Source organism: Heterocephalus glaber, unplaced genomic scaffold, assembly GCF_053883595.1.
Source record: "Heterocephalus glaber isolate CG9 unplaced genomic scaffold, H.glaber_assembly_v1.0 deba00000470, whole genome shotgun sequence".
Classification (NCBI taxonomy): Eukaryota; Metazoa; Chordata; class Mammalia; order Rodentia; family Bathyergidae; genus Heterocephalus; species Heterocephalus glaber.
Window position 1 is genome coordinate 14,298,555 of NW_028258145.1, and position 22,493 is coordinate 14,321,047.

Consider the following 22,493-nt stretch of genomic DNA (forward strand, 5'->3'; position numbering starts at 1 on the left):
AAGTGAAATAAATAGGACACACGTGTAAATACCAAATAGTTTCTCTGGTGTGAGAAACTGAAAGTGTAAATAAGGACTAAATGTATAATAGGTAATGTGAAATAGGAAGAAAAGGGGCAAAATGGAAGGAAGTGGGAGGGCTAGGGGAAAGGATAGAAGGGAATGGGATTAATATGAGAAAATGGAAAAATAGGAACAAAATCTTTGTAAATAGGGAGGACTGGAGGGGTTGAAGGGAGGGCTGGGCAAGGGTGAAAAACAAGAACCAAGAGAGAATATGTAAAAGTGCAAATTTCCAATGATGAATGTCATTATGTTATATACCTAAAATGTACCAATGATTAGAATGAATAATCGATAAAGTAAAATAGGAAGAAAAGGTCCAAAGGGGTAGGGGTAGTGGGAGGGGCAGGGGAAAGGAAAGAAGGGAAAGGAAAAATGCTGAGAAATGGAAAAAATGGGAATAAATTCTTTGTAAATAGGAAAGAGTGGAGGGGGTGAAGGGAGGGCTAGGAATGGGGGAAAAATAAGAACCAAGATGCATTATGTAAAGGTACAATTCCCAATGAGAAATGTAATTGTGTTGTATACCTACAATGTACCAATAAAAGAATTTAATACAAAAATCCCAATAGAATTCCTGTACATGAATAACAAACTCACCGAGACAGAAATTAGGGAATCAATATCTTTCACAGTAGCATCAAGAAAAATGAAATACTTATGAACCAATCTAATGAAGGAAGTAAAAGGCATATATTGAACACTACAATACTTTGAATAACGTAAAAGAGGATATCAGAAAATGGAAAGATTTCCCTTGTTCTTGAATAGGCAGAAATAATACAGTAAAAATGGTCATACTTCTAAAACCAATATACAGATTTAATTGAATCACAATGAAAATGGCAGTAACATGCCTTACACAAATAAAGAAAACAATCCTAAAATTCATTTGGAACCACAAGAGACCTTGAATAGCAAAAGCAATTCTGGGCAACAAGGGCAAGGCAGAAAGCATCACAATCCCCAATTTGAAGTTATACTAGAAAACTATTCTGATAAAAACAGTATGGTACTGGCAAAAAAACAGATACAAGGATCAGTGGAACAGAACAGAAGATGCAGAAAGCACTCCAAGCACCCTCAGCTATCTTACCTTTGACAAAGGGGTGAAACACTTTCATTGGAGGAAAGACACTCTCTTTAATAAATGGTTCTCAAAAACTGGCTTTCCACATGCCACAGACTGAAACTAGACCCATATCTGTCACCATGCACTGAGCTATGTGGAGAGCGGTGTTAGCCATAGAGGCTCCATATTAAATCTTACCCTCCATTGCATAGAGCAAGGAGACTGTGTTATGAGGAACCGTGTCCTTGCCAACCTAAATGTTTACCTTCAGAAATTGTCCTGGAAACATGATGAACGTTCTGTAACCCCGAGAAACAAAGAAGCCCATGAGGGTGGGGAATTTCCAAAGAACTAGAGAACAGGGAAGTAGGTGTCTCTGGATAAGGGTCATGATTAATGACCAAACTCACCAAGTGTATAAAAGAAAGGTGAAAAATAAACTTGGGCACTCGGTCTCTGGGAGCCCTCCCGACTCTATCTCTTTGTCTTTATTTTTCTTCATCCTCACTCCCCCATTCAGGTACTGTTCTACAAGTGACGACGGGCTCCGTCACGGGTGGGGCCCGAACAGGAACCTGAATACGCGGGATCAAGTGAAGGACACCGTGGATTGTGAGCTCGGATAAGTAAATCAAGGGCGGTGAATACATTCGTGAGTAACAAGATGAGAATTGGTAATAGTCGACTGCTTTTTGTACATATGCTTAAAAATATGCTTCGGTCTCATGGAGCAAAGGTAGGGCATCAACAATTATGTAACTTTTTAGAATTTGTAGAGAAAGTTTGTCCTTGGTTCCCTGAAGAAGGCACAGTAGATTTAGAAGTATAGAATAAGGTGGGAAAGCAACTTCAGGACTATTACGATGGTCATGGACCCACTAAAGTCCCTATAGATGCTTTTAGTTTATGGGCTTTAATTAGAGATAGATTGGACCCTTGGCATGAGAGAGAGAGGGTTGAAGGACCCTCCTCAAGTCCTTCCTCGGAGGAGCCTGGCAAGGCTGATGTTCCCAAGCTTGTCCCTCTGCCTCCTATAGAAAGTGAAACTAAGCCATCTGCTCCGCCAGTATATGCTGATGCGAAGCCTACATTAAGGAAGGGTCTTCTTCCAGATGAGGGTCCTTTAGATCCGGGAGACGCTGATGATTTGGAAGAAGAGGCTGCTAGATATAACAATGAGGACTGGCCCTCCCTCCCTATCGTAGCCATGGCCAGGAAAACTGGAAAATCCAGACAGCCAGCAAAGAGGACGTGACCGAAAAGATTACTAGGTTAGAAAAGACATTGGAGTTTCTTTGCCAGCAGTGGCAGACAGGCTTAAAGGTGGAAGAGGAGGGCCAGAAGGCTCAGGGCGAGGGAGGAATAGTTCCTAGTATAATTGCTGGTCTTGATCCCCCACTGGTTGCAGGTCCAAGATTAATAAAAAAAAAAATTTGACCCTCTTATAGCCATGATCAAACATCCCCCAGGACCCAGACCTTTGTCTATCAACTCTCGGTCTCTGTCGCCATTACAAGCTACCCTGGAACATGCGGTTGACAGAGGGAAAGATACCCAGGGCTAATAATAATTATAGATTATGGTAAAAAATTTAAAAAAGGGGCAACAACTTCAAAATGCTCTTTTTATATTTACAGGTATAAAAGCGCTTTTGTTCCTTCTGATTCTAATCTCAAGAGATCTCTGTTAATTGACTATTCCAAAGTTTTTGTCCAGTCATACAATTATAAATCTAATAATCATAAAGAGGATATTATAATTCAATTGGGCCAAATATATTTGAGTGCACTCTAATTTTATAAATTGTCTTATATGTTTGTCTGTTGTCTGTTTGTACAGTTGAGCTCAATTTTTTTTTCCTTTTTCTTCTTTTTCTCTTTTCCTTCCCGACTCTAAAAAAAAAAAAAAAAAAGATATTCACCTATTGTTAAATTGGCTTACAGATAAATGTTATTAAATTACAGACATGCCCTCCTTCCCAGGTTGCTAATTGGTCAAAGTTTCACTGAGATTTATTTTATAAAACTAGTGTGTATTGTCACCTACATACAATAATCATATTACAATAAACAGTTGTAAAATAAAAAGATACATATATTCATATTATTTGTTCGTCAAAGTAAATAGAGACTATGGGGACTCCCTTTGATGAATAAAGAAGTGGCCACCCAGAAAATAATTATTCTGGTCTTAATTCACTAAAGGGACCCCCCTAGTAAATTTCATAATCTTATGGGAGACAGACCACAATAAACATTGTCTCAATATGTTATTATAAATTGGTTATATTGATTATCCTTACAGTTTAAATTCTAAGTATGTTACTGATGGGTCTTCCAATGGCATTGCAGCTTATGTTATTCAGGGAAAGCCACAGATTGCTCATACAGCCCCCGCCTCCGCTCAGATTGTTGAGTTTCATGCCGTTGCTACAATGTTTGAGCTCATGGCCCATTATTCTTTCAATTTGTATACAGACAGTCATTATATTGTTAAAGCTTTACAGGTGCTTGAAACAGTTGCTTATATTGATATTGCCAATAATCAAATACAGGAACTCTTTGCTCAGATACAGCGGTGCATACATGCCCAGACCTGTCCTTGTTATGTAGGTCATATTAGGGCTCATTCTGGGCTCCCCGGACCCCTGGCAAAGGGAAATGATCTTGCGGATCAGGCTACATGGCTGGTAGCTTTCAGCCAATTAGAATTAGCTCAACAGTCTCACGCCCTACATCATCAAAGTAGCCAAAGCTTAAGAAAACAATTCCATATACCTCGAGAAGCCCCTCGACAAATAGTTAAACAATGTTCTGCCTGTCCTACACATCATTCTGTCCCTCATTATGGGGTAAATCCCCGTGGCCTTAAACCTAATCAGCTATGGCAAATGGATGTTACCCATATTGCTGAATTTGGAAAACAGAAATACATGTAGGTATTCATACCTTTTCAGGATTTATTGTGGCCACTGCACAAACTGGAGAAGCTACGAAACATGTAATAGCCCATTGCTTAAAATGCTTTGCCACAGTTGGAGTCCCTGTCATTCTTAAAACTGACAATGGCACAGGATATACTAGTAAAGCTTTTCAAATCTTTTGCAGACAGATGTATATTGCCCATAAAACAGGTATTCCTTATAACCCACAAGGCCAAGGGATTGTGGAAAGAGCCCATGGTGCTCTAAAAAATCAATTGCAAAAAATAAAAAAGGGGGAGTTATACCCTTTATCCCCACAAAATTATTTACAACATGCTCTCTTCATCTTGAACTTTTTGATTGTGGATGCTCATGGATTGACCGCAGCAGAATGGCTGTGGCATCCTAAAACTAAATCATCATATGCTCAAGTGAGGTGGAAAGATCCCCTCACGGGTGTATGGAATGGCCCCGACCCGGTATTAATATGGGGACGAGGGCATGTTTGTGTTTTTCCGCAGGACGCTGAAGGTGCCAGGTGGTTGCCTGAAAGATTGGTCTGTTTTGCGGGGAATTGTCCTGCCCCTCAGGATGATTCTGACAACTGTCCTGCTCATGAATCTAATGATGATGCTTAATGGGAAGTTTATTGGACTTATGTACCTGATCCACCTGCGGCGGCCCCTGACAAGAAAGAGGTTCGATCATTCAACTATACGGGATCACTGGAGTCCATCTACATCTACCTGTGGGTATGGAGACCACTGGAATGCTCCAATAAGACTATTCCATAAAAGAGATGTGCGGCAGATGCCCCTGTGAGATATAATATTACTGGACTTGATACTTATGTTTTGGACTGGTCTAAATCTTGGGATTATGCCTCTACCCAGATGTATAATTCTCTCCTAGTCCCCTATAGTTAAGTGAAACAGCACTCTCTATAGGGTTATGGTGGAGTGACAAAGGATATGCTCAAACATATATTTGGAAATTGGCTGCAGCCTTACTTTAGGCTAAGGCCCAATCTGAAAATTCTTATCATCCCAAAAGAAATGTCATTGCATGTGTTATGCACTCTTATGTATTGCTTGTAGAAAATATTAGTCTTCAGATAGGTAATGATTATTATGATGTAATTTGCTTTAATTGTCAAATAAGTAATTGTGTCACCTGGACAGAAAATCAGGTGATGGTTTTGCAAATGTGTCCTTAGATTTAATACAGCTTCATAAGGATATTATAGATCTCCAAAATGCAGAGCCCCTAAAATTTGAGGCAGCCCAGGCTGCACAGGATTTTATTGAACAAATTAGGAAAGTTCTGCCATCTACATCTGCATTTACACAGTAACTCATTCCTATAGTAATCATTGGAGGAGGGCTACTTCTTGGATGCATGATCCTTCCAGTGCTACTACAGATGTTTATGCATTCTTTGATGAGGATGGCTGGAAGTATTCATGGTCCACAATTACATGCTACACTGCCTAAGCCTAAGGTGTTATCCCCTGCAGAGGCTGGTAGTCAATGACGGGTAAGAGGAGTACAGGAAATCACCAACCTAAGAGAGAGCAAGAGTACTGTGACGCTTCTGACTCGATGACGGGTAAGGGATTTCTTTATATTCCTCGCCTAAGACAGGCACAGTCTATCTGCGTGATCAAGGGACCTTGATCATAATATATAAAACAGGGGGAGATGTGGAGAGCGGTGTTAGCCATAGAGACTCCATATTAAATCTTACCCTCCATTGCATAGAGCAAGGAGACTGTGTTATGAGGAACCGTGTCCTTGCCAACCTAAATGTTTACCTTCAGAAATTGTCCTGGAAACATGATGAACGTTCTGTAACCCCGAGAAACAAAGAAGCCCATGAGGGTGGGGAATTTCCAAAGAACTAGAGAACAGGGAAGTAGGTGTCTCTGGATAAGGGTCATGATTAATGACCAAACTCACCAAGTGTATAAAAGAAAGGTGAAAAATAAACTTGGGCACTCGGTCTCTGGGAGCCCTCCCGACTCTATCTCTGTCTTTATTTTTCTTCATCCTCACTCCCCTATTCAGGTACTATTTGACAAGTGACGGTGGGCTCCATCAGAGCTAAAATAAAAATAGATCAAAGATCTAAATATTAAAACAGAAACACTAAATCTTCTAGGAGAGAGAATAAGTGGAAGTCTTGAAGACCTAGGTATAGGCAAAGACTTTGTGAAAAATCCTGAGATACACAGGAAATATTACAAAGAATCAACAACTAGGACCATATCAGATTACAAAGCTTTTGCACAACAAGAGAAACCACCAATGGAGTGAAGAGACAAACCATAATGTAGAAAAAATTCTTACCAGGTATTCCTCAGGCAAAAGACTAACGTCTAGTATATATACAGAACTCAAAATAATCAGACCCCCTTAAATTTAAAGACCCAATCCAAAAATGAGCACCTGAAATCAACAGACACTTTTCAGGTGAAGATGTACAAACAGAAACAAATTATGAAAAATGCTCAGCATCAATGGTCATTTGAGAAATAAGATTCTATGTCAGTCTAGAAAGAATGTCTATCAGGAAATCAACAACTAACTAAATGCTGTTGAGGCTGTGCCAAAAAAGAAACCCTTCTTCATTGCTGATGGGAGTGTATTCTGATACAACACTATGGAAATCAGTATGACGATTCCTCAAAAAATGAAAAAGAGAAGTCCCATTTGACTCTGCTGTTCCCTTTCTAGGTATCTTCCTGAAATAATTAAAAGCATCATACCACAGTGAAGCATGCATACCCATGTTTATAGCAGCACAACTTATAACAGCTAAATCTTAGAAACAGCCCAAATGCCCAACAACAGATGAATGGATGGAGAAACTGTGGCATTTGTATACAATGGAGTACTACACTGCCATAAAGAAGGATAAACTTGAGTCATTTGTAGGAAAATGGATGCACCTTTAGACCATAATCTTAAGTGAAATAAATCAGACGCAAAAGTTTAAATATCATACTGTGTGTCTTATGTAAGAAACCCAAAAGGTAAATAAAGAGCATAATGATGGATAAATATTTGGAAGTAGGAAGAACATGTTCAAATGGGAAGGGGAATAAAAGAGGGGAAGAAGGGAAGGGGGCGAGAAGGAAAAAATGGTAACAAAGCTTTTGTGAATAGGGGAAGAGAGCTTGAAGGGATGGGAGGGGAATGGGAAAAAAAGAAAAATCAGGATATATTATGTATAGGTGCAAATTCCTTATGATTGTGATCAATGTGTATGACAAATATGTACTAATAAAAAATGTTTACAAAGGAGTTAAAAATGGGAGAGTCTCAATAATTCTAGTGAGATTTAGATGAGGCAAGGATAGTGCTAGTTGACAGAATTAGTGAATTTAAGAGGAGGAAATGAGAATGGAAGGAGTCAGTTGTTCCTGGAAGTAACATTTGGGATAAGGTGAGATTTGATAACATTGCCAAGGGAGAAAAGGTATAGGAAAAAGAGTAGAGGTATGAGGTCACGCATTTGTGGAGCATTTCCATTTAGTATAGTAGCAGGAAGACACAGGAAAGTCTAAGATGGAGCAGTTAGGACAAAAAAACAGGAGTGTTTAGTAACACAGATAATAGAGGAAGAGAGTTTTTAGGCAGACGGTCAATTTTGGAAATATACCAGAGAAATGTAGTAGAAGATAACTAATAAGAGATAATTTGACTTTATAGTGGCAAATCGTCATGAGCTTTCTGGAAAATGGTTTCAGAATAGAGATGTGGGTGGAAATCAGATTGTAGGGAAGTTTGATGAATGGAAATTGAGAGGATAGATAGGCCAATCATGATGAAATGATAACAGTGTATGGTAAAGCAAAGTTTTCAGAAGGGGAAAAGACTGGTTGTAGACCAAGAGGAATGTTTCAATAGAGTAGGAAAAACACAGAAGTTATGACTGATGGACCAGAATACTCAGTGATGTAGGCAAGGATGGAATCAAGTGGATAAGTGGAAGGAAAAACCATGGAAAAGAGAATTTATCTTAGCCTAAGATTGAAGGAAAGAGTTTGTGATGTGAATGAGATTTCATATTGAGGAAGAATGTTGGAGAAACTTGTATCTAAATGTCCAATCTTCTTAGGAAGTCAGTGGTGAGATCAGTTTCGCTGACATAAATGACCACTTTATTCACTAGTAGGATATGTGTGGACCTTACTCCCTCTTATTTAGTAGCCAGAATGAAAATTTATTTTTGAAATATGTATTTTTCTTATTTTTAAGGATATTTCTTTTCTGTATGATGTTAAATATGTAAAAGAAGAGACTAGAGAGAATGCATTTTGTCCCCCACATTCGGACCATGCATTACAATCCAAAGATGATCACGAGAAACATGATGGTGTCCTCGTGCCTCACAAGGTAAAACATTTGATAAACTTCTCTCCCTCTCTCTACTCTTTAAATAAGTTCCCCCAAAATATATTGCTTACTGTCTTATTTCCTTAAAAAGCTATTTAGTGGGTAAAGATCAAAAATATCTTAAGCTGTTTTCCAAACCAGAGTTGCCACTTTAGAAAATACAATGGGAAGACTAGATTTCTCCTTCCAGAAATCCACATACAAAGTTGTAGATTTCTTATTCATGGTATGATGCTAAGCTGAATTTTAGTTTTCCTACTAAGTTAAAAAAAATGAATTTATTTTTGTTTTGTTTTGGTTTTTGTGATAAGATCTTGCTATGTAGTTCAGGTTGGCCTTGAACTCACTATATAGCCCAGGCTGACCTTGAACTCAAAGTGATCCTGCTGCCTCAGCCTCTCCTGCGTGCTGGGATTATAGGCATGTGGCACCATGCTTGCCCTAATGATGAATTTCTGAATACACTGAGATCTGTATATCTGAGAGGTCCTCATCTGCATATCCAACCACCCACAAATGTGGAATATTTTTCAAAAATTGCATCTGTTGTGAACCTGTATAGAGATTTTCTTATCATTATTTCCTCAATAATTCAGTATCACAATTATTTATATAACATTTATAATATTATAAATAATCTAATGATTTAAATAAATGAGAGGATGTGTATAGGTTATATGCAAATACTGCATCATTTTATAGAGTAGACTTGACATCTGCAGATTTTTGGTATGTGTACGGATTCCTGGAACCAGCCTTTGTCAGATATTGAGGGGCTATTACATTAGAGCTAAACTTGTTCTTAAATTCATGCTTACTTTTAAAAATGTATGCTCTGCTTAAAGGTTTGTTCCTGTTGTTTGCTATCATGTACATTACTAAAACACTGTTATTTCTGTAATCAAGATCTCTCAACTTAATAAATAATATCCCTTTTGTGTATAGGAAAAGAATAAGCTGAACTATTCTTATTCACAGGTGACATGATCCTATACATAGAAGACCCAAAAAAATTCCACCAGAAAGCCCCTAGAACTAATAAACAAATTCAGCAAAGTAGCAGGATACAAAATCAGTACACAAAATTCAATAGCATTTCAATACACAAACAATGAATATACTGAGAAATAAATCAAGAAAATAATACCTTCATATTAGCTTCAAAAATATTAGTATTAACCTAACCAAGGAAATGAAAGACCTCTATAATGAAAATTATAGTACTCTGTAAAAGGAGATTGAATAAAACATCAGAAAATACAAAGACATTCTTTGTTCCAGGATAGACAGAACTAATATTGTCAAAGTGGCCATATATCAAAACTAATTTATACATTTAATGTAAATCCAATCAAAATACCAACATCATTCCACACAGAACTAGAAAAACAATCCTATAATTCATATGGAACAGGAAGAGACCCAGAACAGCAAAAACAATCCTAGGGAGGAAGAACAAAGCATCAGGCATCACAATCCTGGATCTCAAGCTGTATTACAAAGCTATGGTGATAAAAACATGATGGTACAGCACAAAACTAGATATGTGTTTCAGAGGAACAGAATAGAGGATGCAGAACCAATTCCAGGCACACTCAGACATCTGATCTTTGACAAGGGGAGAAAGACAGAGGCTGAAGAACATAGGGCTTCTTCAACAAATAGTGCTGGAAAAACTGGTTGTCCATATCCAGAAAATTGAATCTAGGCCCATCTCTTTTTTAAATTTAATTTTATTGGTACATTTTCGGTATACAATGTAATGACATCCATCATTGGAAATTTGCACCTTTACATAATCTCTCTTGGTTCTTATTTTTCCCCCTTCCCCTGCCCTCCCTTTAACCCCTCTACCCCTCCCTATTTACAAAGACTTTGTTCCCATCTTTTCATTTTCTCATATTAATTCCATTTCCTTCTTTCCTTTCCCCTACCCCTCTCACTTCCTCTTCCCCTTTGCCCCTTTTCTTCCTATTTAACATTGTCTGTTATACCTTTTACAGACCCATCTCTTTAACCATGTACTAAACTAAAATTAAAATAATCAAATACCTAGGTATTAAAACAGAACCAATCTGCTGGAAGATGAAATGGGTAAAACTATTGAAGACACAGGGTTAGGCAAGGAGTTTCTGAACAGAACTCCGATGACACAAGAAATAGAACTAAGAGTCAACAAATGAGATTATATCAAATTAAAATGTGCACAGCAATAGAAGCCACCAACAGAGTAAAAAGACAACCTACACAATGCAAAACATTTTTCCAGCTATACCTGCAACAGGACTAATATCTACAATATATAAAGAACTTAAAAAAATTAGAACCCTTAAATAAAAGACCCAATCAAAAATATTCAATTGACATGAATAGACACTTCTCAAGAGGAAACATACAAATGGCTAATAAGTACATGAAGAAATGTCCAACATCTCTGGTCATTAGAGAAATGCAAATTAAATCAGCACTGAGATTCCATCTTACTCCAGAAAGGATGGCTATCATCAAGAAATCAAATAACAAATGCTGGCGAGGTTGTGTGTGTGTGGAAGGAACCCTCCTACATTGTTGGTGGGAATGTAAACTAACACAACCACTATGGAAATAAGTATGGAATTCCCCAAAGAATTAGGAATTTCATTTGACCCAGTTTTCCCCTTCTAGATATCCTTCAGAAAGTGTTAAAGATATCATATTATAGTGCTACATGCATACCCATGTTGATAGCAGCACAACTCATAATAGCTAAATCTTGAAAGTATGTCCACAAACATGAATGGATAAAGAAAAAGTGGTGTATACACATAATGGAGTACTATTCAAGCATAAATAAGGATAAATTTGAGTCATTTGTAGGAAAATAATCTTGAGACCATAATCTTAAGTGAAATCCGTCGCACAAGATCAAATATCACGTGGTTTTTCTTATATATAAAACCCAAAGTGTAAATAATTCAGAAGAAAATAAATGATAGATTATAGGAAACAAGAAGCAAATGGGAAGGGACGGAGGGAAGAGGGGAGGGGGAGGAGAGGGGAAAGGGGATGTAGAAGGATTGAGGTGTGATGTGTATGTGTACCAGCCCTCCAAGAGGAAGGTATTCAGTATGTGTCGCACATGTAGACTAAGAAAAAATACATAGTATCCCTTTGGAGTAGGAATTAGGGTTTTCACAAATCAACTTTCTCATCTATTAATATATTTATTCTTCTCTTTTTTCATTTTTTAAGCCAAAGAGATTAACAGACACTTTAATTCCTGAAGAATTTCATATTGTGTCAAATATAGGAGTTTCAGGTTTGGAGTGCTACGATGAGTGAGTATATGACACACATCAAGTACCTGACATGTTGAAGTATTTTCTCCTTCCCATGCCTAGAAAAACCTGGGGACAGCACAGTTGTATCCTGGTGTAACAAGAAAACACAGGCTAGCTCCCCTAATATAATTGAAGAGAGATTTCTAAAAAGCTAATGAAGACTTCATGGTTTGGGATTTTAGTAATTAAATGACTAAATTGTTCTCTGTTCCTTTCTGCAGTTTTAAATTTAAATTTTAAAAACTGGAACTTTGTTCCAAATATTGACTCTATCTTTTAAGTATGGGTTGTAAATGGTCACAACCATCCAGACAAAGGAAAGTAGCCCTTTGAGTCAGAATCTCAGACTGCAGACTTGTCATCTCATTGTCTTTGATTCTCTGCTTATGGAATTGAAAATGAGATCTTGGTTATATTTTCTGAGACAACATTTGAATGTTTCATAGTTTTTTGTTTTTTGTGTGTTTTTTTTGGTACCGGGGATCGAACTCAGATCCTTGCACTTGTGAGGCAGGTGGTAGGACCACTGGGCTAAATCCCCAGCACTGAATGTTTCATAGTTTAAAAAAGAACTTTGGATTTTTGTTTGTTTTTTCTTTCTGAGACAAGATCTTGCTACCTAGTTTAGGCTGGCCTTGATCTCACCAAATGGTCTTGAGCTTTTGGCAGTTCTCTTGCCTCAGCCTCTTGGGTGTTGGAATTATAGGCATGTGCCACCACACCTGGCTATAAAAGAACGAGAATTTTGGACTAAGGTTTTATAATAAAGCACGGAGAAGCTGCTGCTCCTTGTTTGTTATGCAATATGTACATTATATGGCATTTCATTGTGAGAGTGTATCAAACAACAGTTAGCCAAAGACAACTAAATGGAACTCATTTTTTGGGAGGTATTTTTAGATTTTAATGTAATTCCAAACTCATGAAAAAGTTGTAAAAACAGGACAAGGAATTCCACTATACCTTCTTTCCTGATTCAGAATGTTTATTATATTTGGCCTCATTTGCTTTTACACACACACACACATACACACACACACACACATGAGTGTAAAACTATTTAAGAGTAAATTTGAGGGCTGGGGATTTAGCTCAGTGGTTACATCGCCTGTACCACAAGTGCAAGGACCCAAGTTTGATCCCCAGTACCAAAAAAAAAAAGAGTAAATTTAAGACATCATATTCCTGTACTGCCAAATAATGAAATGTATATTTCCTGGAAACCCATTAATTATGGATCTTTGGATGACTTTTTTAAGCTACATCTTTTTTTTTATCTTTATTAGCTTGTAGTTTACCACCTAGACTTATTGATTTCTGTCATATTTGATGGTTTTTTTAGTAGCTCTTGAACTATGTGACATTGTAAATGTCACATTTATTTAAAAAATTTTAAAATTATTGTATATTTTTAATATAGAACAGTGATGTTTATTTTGGGGAATTTTACATGCATATAACATGTTGATTTTCAATCCATTTCCTCTTGTTTTCCCTTTTTCTCCCTACTCCCCATCACCTTCCCCATTTCCAAGAGTCTGCCTTATAGTTTCCTATCATCTCTCTGGTATTAGTTTAGTTAGTTTATTTTTGAGATAGTGTCTCATCATGTAGTTCAGGCTGGCCTTGAACTCACTATATGTAGCCCAGGCTGGCCTCAAACTCATGGCAGTCCTGCCTCAGCCTCCCAAGTGCTGGAATTATAGGCATGGGCCACCACACCCAGCCTTAGTCTGTTTTTTTTTAAAGCTTATTTATTTATTTATTTTGGTACCAGGGATCAAACTTAGGACCTTGTGCTTGTGCTTGTAAGGCAAGCAGTGGCACTATGGAGCTAAATCCCTGGCCCTCTTAATCTGTTTATTTATATTTTAGGTTTCTTGTACAAGACAATACGTAATATTTAACTTTCTGAGTCTAGCTTATTTTTCTTAAGGTGATGGTCTCAAGTTCCATCCATTTTCTGCAAATGACCTGATTTCTCTGATTTTTTTCTTTCTTTGTGACCAAATAATATTCCCTTGTGTATATATAGTACATTTTCTATGTTCATTCATGTGTTTCTGTTTGTCTAGGTTGTTTCTGGAGCTTAGCTATTGTGAATTGTGCCACTGTAAACACATATGTATGTGTCACTATAACATTATATCTTTAATTCTTCTGAGAACATACCCAGAAGTGGTAATGCTGGGTGATTATTTCTATTTCTAGTTACTTTCAGGAATTTCCATATTGATATCAAGAGCTATACTAGTTTACCTTCTCACCAAAGAAACAGGAAGGTTTCTTTTTCCTCCAGATGTTCATTTGTTGTATTTTGTGTTCTTCTTCTCTCTCTCTTTTTTTTTTTTTTGTACCAGGGATCGAACTCAGGATCTTGTACTTGCTAGGCAGCTAAATCCCCAGCCCCATATTTTGTGTTCTTAATGACAGCCATGCTGATCGGGATAAAATGAAATCTCAAAATTGTTCTGATTTGTATTTCCCTAATGGCTAATGATGTTGAATATTTTTAATGTATCTAATGTACTTCATATACCACTTGAACTTTTTTTGAGAAGTGTCCGTTCAGTTCATTTGTCCTTTTTTTGATTGAGTCATTTATTTTGGGAGGGTTAGCTCTTCAGTTCTTTATATATTCTTGGTATTAATCCTCAGTGGGAAGAGAAGCTCTCTGTGCTGCTGAGGCCAGAGCCAGCCCCTTGTGCATGCTAAGCACGTAATCTAACGCTGAGCTACATCCCCAGGCCCCAATCATTCTCTTAAAATAACAATTTCTTCTCTTATTCATTGTAGCAAATATACTACTCTTCTCACGGATAGTGAAAACAGGCTATTGCTCTTCCCATCCATGTACGTATGGTCTATTTTACAATGTTCTTTAGAAAGAATGATTATGTTCACATGTATTCTTTTTGTTGATATTTTATCAAACAAAAGTATAGCAGGAACCCAAAACAATAATTTTCTACAGTTCTATTGTCTAATTAGTTGTTTTCACATGTCCAATTGCATATTCAAATCTACATAAATGTAAACAGTATTTAGTATGAAACAGTTATATTCTACATTTAACGATTAGTATTTTGTTGCGATCTTCTTTCCTTTGTCCTTTTTCTTCTCTCACACTGGGTGTTGGTCTCTCCACATTTTTTATATGTTCCGACCATCTTACATAATAGTTATATAGAATCTTTGGAGGGGAGAATTATTTTCTTTTAAGAAAAGGATCATACTATTTACATGTTTTCTTGGTTTTTAAAAATTCTATTATTAATATCCCACTAGATGAATAGATACAGGTCTATTGCTTTGAAATATTACTGTTAATATTCCATAACTATATATTTTATTTATATATTTTATATTCTTTTTGTTATTTGAGCATGAGATGTTAAAATGTTATTTACATTTTGGCCACCATAATCTTCTAGGAAACCTAATAGAAGAGTGGAAGTGGTCCAACTGAGTGAAGTGATGAACATTATGCTAGAGAGAGCTGGTGTAGAAAATGAGGAATATGCAGTACCAACCAAGGTAATTGCAAAATATCATTGTAATTCAGTGTTCAAGACCGCGGGCTCTGGAGGCAGAGTACCTGAGTTAGAATAATAAAAAACATAAAGTGCCCAGAAAAGTGCCTGGCATGTTATAAAATTATATAATTAATTATAAGTATAGTCAATCATTATTTAATAATAAGGATGTTTTCTGAGAAATGCATCATTAGACAATTTTGTCATTGTGAGAACATCAATACACAAACCTACATGGTATAGCTTGCTGTGCACACAGTCTGTATGATGTAGCCTATGACTACAGCAAATTAACCATACTGACTGCTATAGGCACTTGTAATACAATGGCAAGTATTTGTGCATCATCTTCTGGGACCACTGTCATATATGTGGTCTGTTGTTTACTGAAATGTCATTATGTAGCAAATGACTGTATTGTTACATGTGTCACTGAACATAGGCACCACTGCTTGTAAGATCCTTATTATGTATTTATTTTCAATTGTTATATAATAATTGTGCATATTTATGAGTTAAGTAGGTTTTTGAATATATGTCTAAAACTTGGAACCATCAGACTGGAGTAATTGGCATAACCAGCACCTCTAACATTTATCATTTCTTTGTGTTGTGAACATTTAAAATCCTCTGCATGGGATATGTTGAAATATACAAGTAATTATCAGTTATACTTATGCTAGTGTGCTATGGAACATTAGAAGTTATTAACCATTAACCATTCTCTCTCCATCCTCTCTCCATCCCCTTCCCAGGCTCTGGTAACCATTATTCTACTTTCTACTTCTATGAGATCAGTGTTTTTAGCTTCCATGTATAAGTGAGAAGATACAGTACCTGACTTTTTGTGCTTGACTTATTTTGCCTAACACAGTGTGTAATGATGGGATATCATGCCTTTTTTATGGCTACGTAGTATTCCATTATGTATGTGCACCACATTTTCTTTATCCATTCTTTGCTTCATGCAATTTCCATTTTTTTACTGTTATGAATAGTAGTGTAATAAATACAGAAGTGCAGCTATCTCCCTGACACACTAATTTTCTTTCCTTTGGATATATTTCTAAGTAGAGGGATTTCTGGATCATACTGTAGTTGTATTTGTAGTGTTTTGAAGAACCCCTATACTGTTTTCCATAGTGGCTATACTAATTTACATTCCCTCTAAAATGTGTGATTCCCTTTTAGTGTATCGTTACCAGCATTTATTATTTCCTTTGAAAGACTTCATTACTTTATATACTACTAAAAAACTCTGCCAGTTAAACCATGCTTTCTTACCACTTGTAACTTTTATTTTATACTTCATGAAAAAACTCTTCCACCCTTACATAGAAATTTTTTCCTTTATTAGAGCTATTTCTTTCATTTTTTTTGTTTTTTGTTTTGGTACCGAGGATCGAACTTGGGACCTTGTGCTTGCAAGGCAGGTGCTGGAAATACTGATCTAAATCCCCAGCCCAGGGCTATTTCTTTATTGTTTGATATAATTTTTACTTGTATAGTGTTTAAACCTTACAAAAAAATTTAGTACAAGATAATCTGATAGAGCCTTTACCCAGTGCCTTAGTCGTATCTTCTGTTGGTATAATGGAGTACACAATGTCTCAAATTTATAAACAGTAGGAGTTTATTTAACATCATTCTGGAGGCTGGTGAGTTAAAAAGCATGGCAGCAGCATTTGGCAAAGGCCTTTATGCTACATCATTCCATGGTGGAAGGTGAAAGGGCAAGTGATCTCATAGAATAGGGAGAAGAAATTGGCCTGAAACAAGCAGGAGTCTATTTCTGAGATGATGACAGCATTAATCCACTTATAAGGCCAGAGCCCTCATGTTCTAATCACCCCTTAAAGACTCATCTTTTGTTTTTGTTTGGTTTTTGAGACAGGATCTTGCTATGCAGTTCAGGGTGGTCTTGAACTCACTATGTAGCTCATGCCGTCCTCGAACTCACAGTGATCCTCCTGCCTTAGCCCCACACATGCTGGGATTACAGGTGTGTATCACCACATCTGGCCAAAAGTCTTACCTTTTAATACTGTTACAATAGCAATTAAATGTCAGCATATATTTTGAAGGGTCATTCAAGTCTAGCACCCAAATTCTCCCACCTGTTATTTACATGGCTCCCTATTTGTTTTTTCATCCTCATTCCCTATTATATATACATAGTTTCTTTCTGATCTATTCTAAATTGGAGACATCTAGCCTCTACTACCATATATCACAGGGTTTATTTGTACCAATAAGGACATTCTCTCAAATATCCACAGTATTAAAATCAGGACATTACCTAGCATAGTCCATAGCCAAATTTCATATTTCATCAGTTATCCCTGTAATGGCTTTCATAGCTACTTCTGCTTAGCCTGGCATCCCAGCATCACACAGCACTTCTAGTTATCATGTTTCTTTAGTCACAGTTCTGTGGCCTTTATTGTTTTTCTTGACCTTGATCATTTTGAACAGCACAGGCCAGTTATTCTGTCAGATATTCCTTACTTTTGGTTTGTCTGATGTGTGCTCATGGTTACATTCAGGTTTTAAAAGTTTTTGGAAGGCATAGCATACAAGTGATATTGTCACCTTAGTGTACCATAAAAAATGTGCACAATTAAACAGATTTAAAAAATCATATATTATTTTGTGTGTGTATATATGTGAAAAAGCAATGAAATAAATTAATCCTGTTACTAAACCTTGTTCAGAGTTCTCACCTCCTAAAATGTCTTTTTAACTGATAATACTATCCTAAGTACTGATTATTTTACTTATCTTTGGCCAGATGCACCAGCCATTACATACATTAAAGAAGGAGGAGAGCATCTACAACACAGTATTTCATGAACTTACTCGACAAGTCAGTGTGGACTGTGCAGATAGAGGAGAGCTAGTGTCCAAAATCAGGTTAGAGCTATTGTTAGAGTCTTTTATTTGTTTCCTTTTTTTTTGTAGTACTTAGGACTGAACCCTGGAATTATAGATGCGCACCACCATGTGGGCTCCTTTTTATTTTTTATTTTGAAACAGAGTCTCCCTAAGTTGCCCACATTGGGCTCAGACTTGCAGTCCTCCTGCCTCACCCTGTTGAACTGCTCAAATTACAGGCATGCACCACCATGGTTGGCCTAGTTTCCTTTTGAATTTTATTTTATTTCATTTTTTTTGGGTACCAGGGATCACACTCGGGACCTTGTGCTTGTGAGGCAGGCAGCGGAACCACTGAACTAAATCCCAGGCCCTACAAGTGTCTTATCAGACAACATAGTTTGAAAATACTCTCTCATTCTCTGTGTAGTCTTTACTTAATGGTGATGTTTGATGTGTGTAAAGTTCAGACTCTGATGAATCTAATTTGTTTGGGTTTTTGTTGTTGCTTGTGCTTTTTGTATCATATCTAAAAATCCATTGCCATCCCATTGTCCTTGTTATCTGGGTCCAGTGGTTCCTTTACAGGAACGTTTAAAACTTATAATTCAGTTTCTTAAATATATACTATATATATATAGGTTATCTTCACATTCTTTTTTTATATTATTATATATTTTTTGGATGGAGTCTGTATATATGACACCAACTTCTTGAAAAACACAGCTTCTAAAAACACATATAGCTTCTTTATCTGAATTTAGTTGATTTCTCATTCTGGGTGGAAAGAAAATAAAACCTGTTTTTTTCTCTGGGAGCATACAGATTGTTGGTTTCAGCATCAATCATTTTGTTGAATGAAGTTTGCAGGCTGTTACTTTCAGGTTTTTTAGGAGAAGGTATGTGAAGGAGTGTGCATAGCACAAACTCTAGAACCGTACTGCTTGCTGTGCAACTTTGGACAAGTCACATAACTATTCTGGGCTTCTGTTTGCTCCCATAAAAAATTGAGATTTTAATATTACCTACTTTTTAGGGTTATTTTGAGGATTAAAATTGTTATTATAAATGACACATTTAGAATGGTACCTGGCACCTGAGTATTGAGTCCTGACAGAAGAGATACTTTTATTTTCGTACTTTTCTATAAAATTTTATGTTATGAAATATTTCAAATATTCAGAAATATAAAACATTATAATGAACACTCCTGAAACACCCTGAATTAATGAATGTTAGTTATTACAATGTACTTTATTTATTTATTTTTATTTTGGAGACAGGATCTTGCTTTGTAGTTCATGCTAGCCTTGAACTCACTATATATTTCAGTGTGGCCTCAAACTCCTAGAAATTCTCCTGCTTCAGCCTCCCAAGAGCTGGGATTACAAGCATGTGCCACCATTCCCAGCTATGAATGTTAACTATTACAATGGTGCCTCAGTTCACAAATTTAATTCTCTCCATGATTCTGGTCACAAACTGAATTAGACAAGACCTGAATCAAATTTCCACACAAGTCAACATCTAACCTAACCATTGAATTTGATTTGGTTTTTGTGCAATTCAGTTTACAACTGTAAAAGTTTGTTAACCAAAGTAACACTGTATTTCATACTTGTTTCATACCTTTTCTTAGGAAACAGAATTTTATTGAAGCACTTGAAATTTAAAAAAAATACTTCTTTCCATTATCTTCCTTCACTTTCCAGAGTTAATTACTAGTCAGCAGATGTTATGTAACTTTCTTGTCCACATTTTTATATTTCACTACATATTTATATATCAAAAACTATAGTATATTGTTGTTTCATATATTTTCAAAATTTAATTTTACCAACCAAAACTATGCTTTTGTGATTTGTCCATTCTACTGCATATAGAATAAATTATTTTTTATTGCTCTCTAACATTAAATTATATGACTAAAGAATAATTTATGGATCTATTTCTCAGTAAAAATTGATTTTTCAATTATTGTTTTATTATTAATATAGCTAATATTTATGAAGTACTTGCTATATGTCAGACACTATACTAAGCTCTTAGCTATGCCAACTCCTGCAGGCACTGTTATAATATACGTCTTGTAAATCTCTCCTCTTTTTTTTTTTTTTTTTTTGGTACTAGGGATCAGAACTTAGGTCCTTGTGCTTGTGCAGCAGTCAGCGAAACCACTGAGCTAAATCCCCCACCCTCCTCATTTGAGAGTTTTCTAAGGGTATAAACCTACAAGTAGACATGCCTATCCTTATCCTTGCTAAATTTTATGACAGTGTTCCACAAAGTGGTTGTACTAGTGTGTCAAGTCAGTGTATGAGACCTCTATTTTGTCCGCATCTTTCACCAGTGTGCTGGGCATGATATTGCTTTTCCTAGAGGTATAAGTGAGTTTAGTAGTTCTGTTTGAAATTTAGTGAATCTACTCCATCTTCATTTTTGCTCTATTTCAGAGGTTAGCAAACTTCCTATACAGGCCTAGATAGTAAGATAGGGTTTCGGACAAAACTGTTATCCTTTGTAACATGAGCTGTTGTAGAAACAAAGCAACCAAGGACAATATGTGAACCTGCCTGTGTCTATTAGAGCTTTATTTATTGACACTAAAAATTGAATTTAAGGCCAGGGATTTAGCTCAGTGGTTCTGCTGCCTGCCTCGTAAGCTCAAGGTCCTGAGTTCGAACTCTGGTACCAAAAATAAATTGAATTTCATAAAATTTTCATTTGTTATGAAAAAATATTCTGTTTTGTAACCAGCAAAAATATAAAAAAGAAAATTAAAATGTAAAAACTAAAGATGTAAAATTCTTAGCTCATCGATCATACAAATATACAAATGGTAGGCAGATTTAACCTACAAGCTCTAAGTTTGCTAACCCTAAACTCTTTTTCTGGTAAAATTTTATTTACTCGAGCCTATTGTATACAAAAGGATATATTTGATTGCATTTTAATTTTTTATTTCATTAAAAATAAAATAACAAAGTATATGTGTCATAAAATTTTTTAAAAATACAAACAAAAATGAAGAAAAATCAGTGTCATAACCCACAGATTACTACTCTAAATACCATTGCTCAGATTATGTAATTTCTCTGCTCAAAATTGTGCATGACCAGGCTGGGATTTAGCTCAGTGGCTCTGCTGCCTGCCTTGAAAGCACAAGGTCCCAAGTTAGATCCCCGGTACCAAAAAAATAAATAAATAAATAAAAATAATTTGTATATTTTGGGGGCTGGGGATTTAGCTCAGTGGTTCTGCTGCCTGCCTCACAAGCACAAGGTCATGAGTTCAATCCCTGGTACTAAAAACAAAAACAAAAGTATGCATTACCTCTCCATCTAAATGTAAGACCACTGTCCTTACCAAACGCTCCCAGGAGCTGACTATAGTGAAGCACACCCAGGGATCCCAGCTGTGCCTCCAGAATGTAAGACCAAGGACTTTACCAAATGCTCCAAGGAGCTGACTGCAGCAAAGAACACCCAGGAAGGAACACACTGGACAAGTTGGAAAGTGAAACAGACCTTAGTCTGGCGAGACAGCACTCCCAAAGCAAAGTAGCTTAGAGAGGCAATCAGCCCAGAGTCCAGGCTCTTTTTATAGGGGGTTGCAGGGAAGTTAACAGGTGAAATTTACAGAAGAGGGAACAAAGGTTAGAGGTCTTACATTTGCATGTTAATTAGCCTGACATGTACTGATAGCAGATGCTTTGTAGATTGTTCTATAAATAGTGGTGTCCAGAACAAAGAGCTGGATAATTATGGCTGATACAGATCTTATCTAGTGTCCTGGAATTAAGAAGAATCTTTATCTATTTACTCACATTCAGTCACAGTTGGGGCTAGGGGAGTTTTATGATTACAGAGTTATGCAGTCCTACATAAGTAAATAGCAGTTTTTTGGTTTTTGGTTTTTTTGGTACCAGGGATCTCTCTTGCAAGGCAGACATGGTGGCACTGAACTAAATCCCTGGCACAGCAGTGCTTTTCAAATGGCTTATAAGAGCCAACATATCCAAATTTCTCTGAATTTTCCTGCTTTATTCTGGACACACTGGCCTTTATTGAACACAAAAGAATCCTGTGCTCTTATAAAACTGTGTAGCATCTTTCCTCCTTCCTTAAGTACTTTACTCAAATGTCATTTTCTCAGTAAGATCTTTATTGATTGCTTTATTGATTATTTAAAATTGCACACAGTTTGCATTCCCAGTCTTCTTTCTCTGACCTTTTGTTGTTGTTGTTGCTTGTTTTTTGAGCCAGGGTCTCACTATATAGTTTAGGGTGGCCTTGCACTCACTGT

At 36.5% G+C, this 22,493-nt stretch overlaps 1 protein-coding gene across 13 annotated transcripts in view; it reads left to right on the forward strand.

The window, feature by feature from the left end:
- LOC106009380 (axonemal dynein light chain domain-containing protein 1-like) overlaps window positions 1-22,493 on the forward strand; it is a 113,434-nt gene that overhangs the window by 32,581 nt on the left and 58,360 nt on the right. For 3 of the 13 annotated variants that reach the window (XR_015448516.1, XM_087204245.1, XM_087204246.1), the window contains exons 3-6: window positions 8,321-8,458; window positions 11,690-11,775; window positions 14,575-14,631; window positions 15,213-15,315. Coding sequence is in view for 6 of the 13 variants with exons in the window: in XM_087204245.1 (XP_087060371.1) it covers window positions 8,321-8,458; window positions 11,690-11,775; window positions 14,575-14,631; window positions 15,213-15,315 (384 nt within the window). In the remaining 7 variants the exon portion in view is untranslated. Of the gene's footprint in view, window positions 1-1,655; window positions 6,079-6,793; window positions 7,093-8,320; window positions 8,459-11,689; window positions 11,776-14,574; window positions 14,632-15,212; window positions 15,316-18,105; window positions 18,228-22,493 lie in introns of those variants that run through there. The other 10 variants (XR_015448515.1, XM_087204247.1, XR_015448520.1 and 7 more) reach the window with 8 other exon arrangements.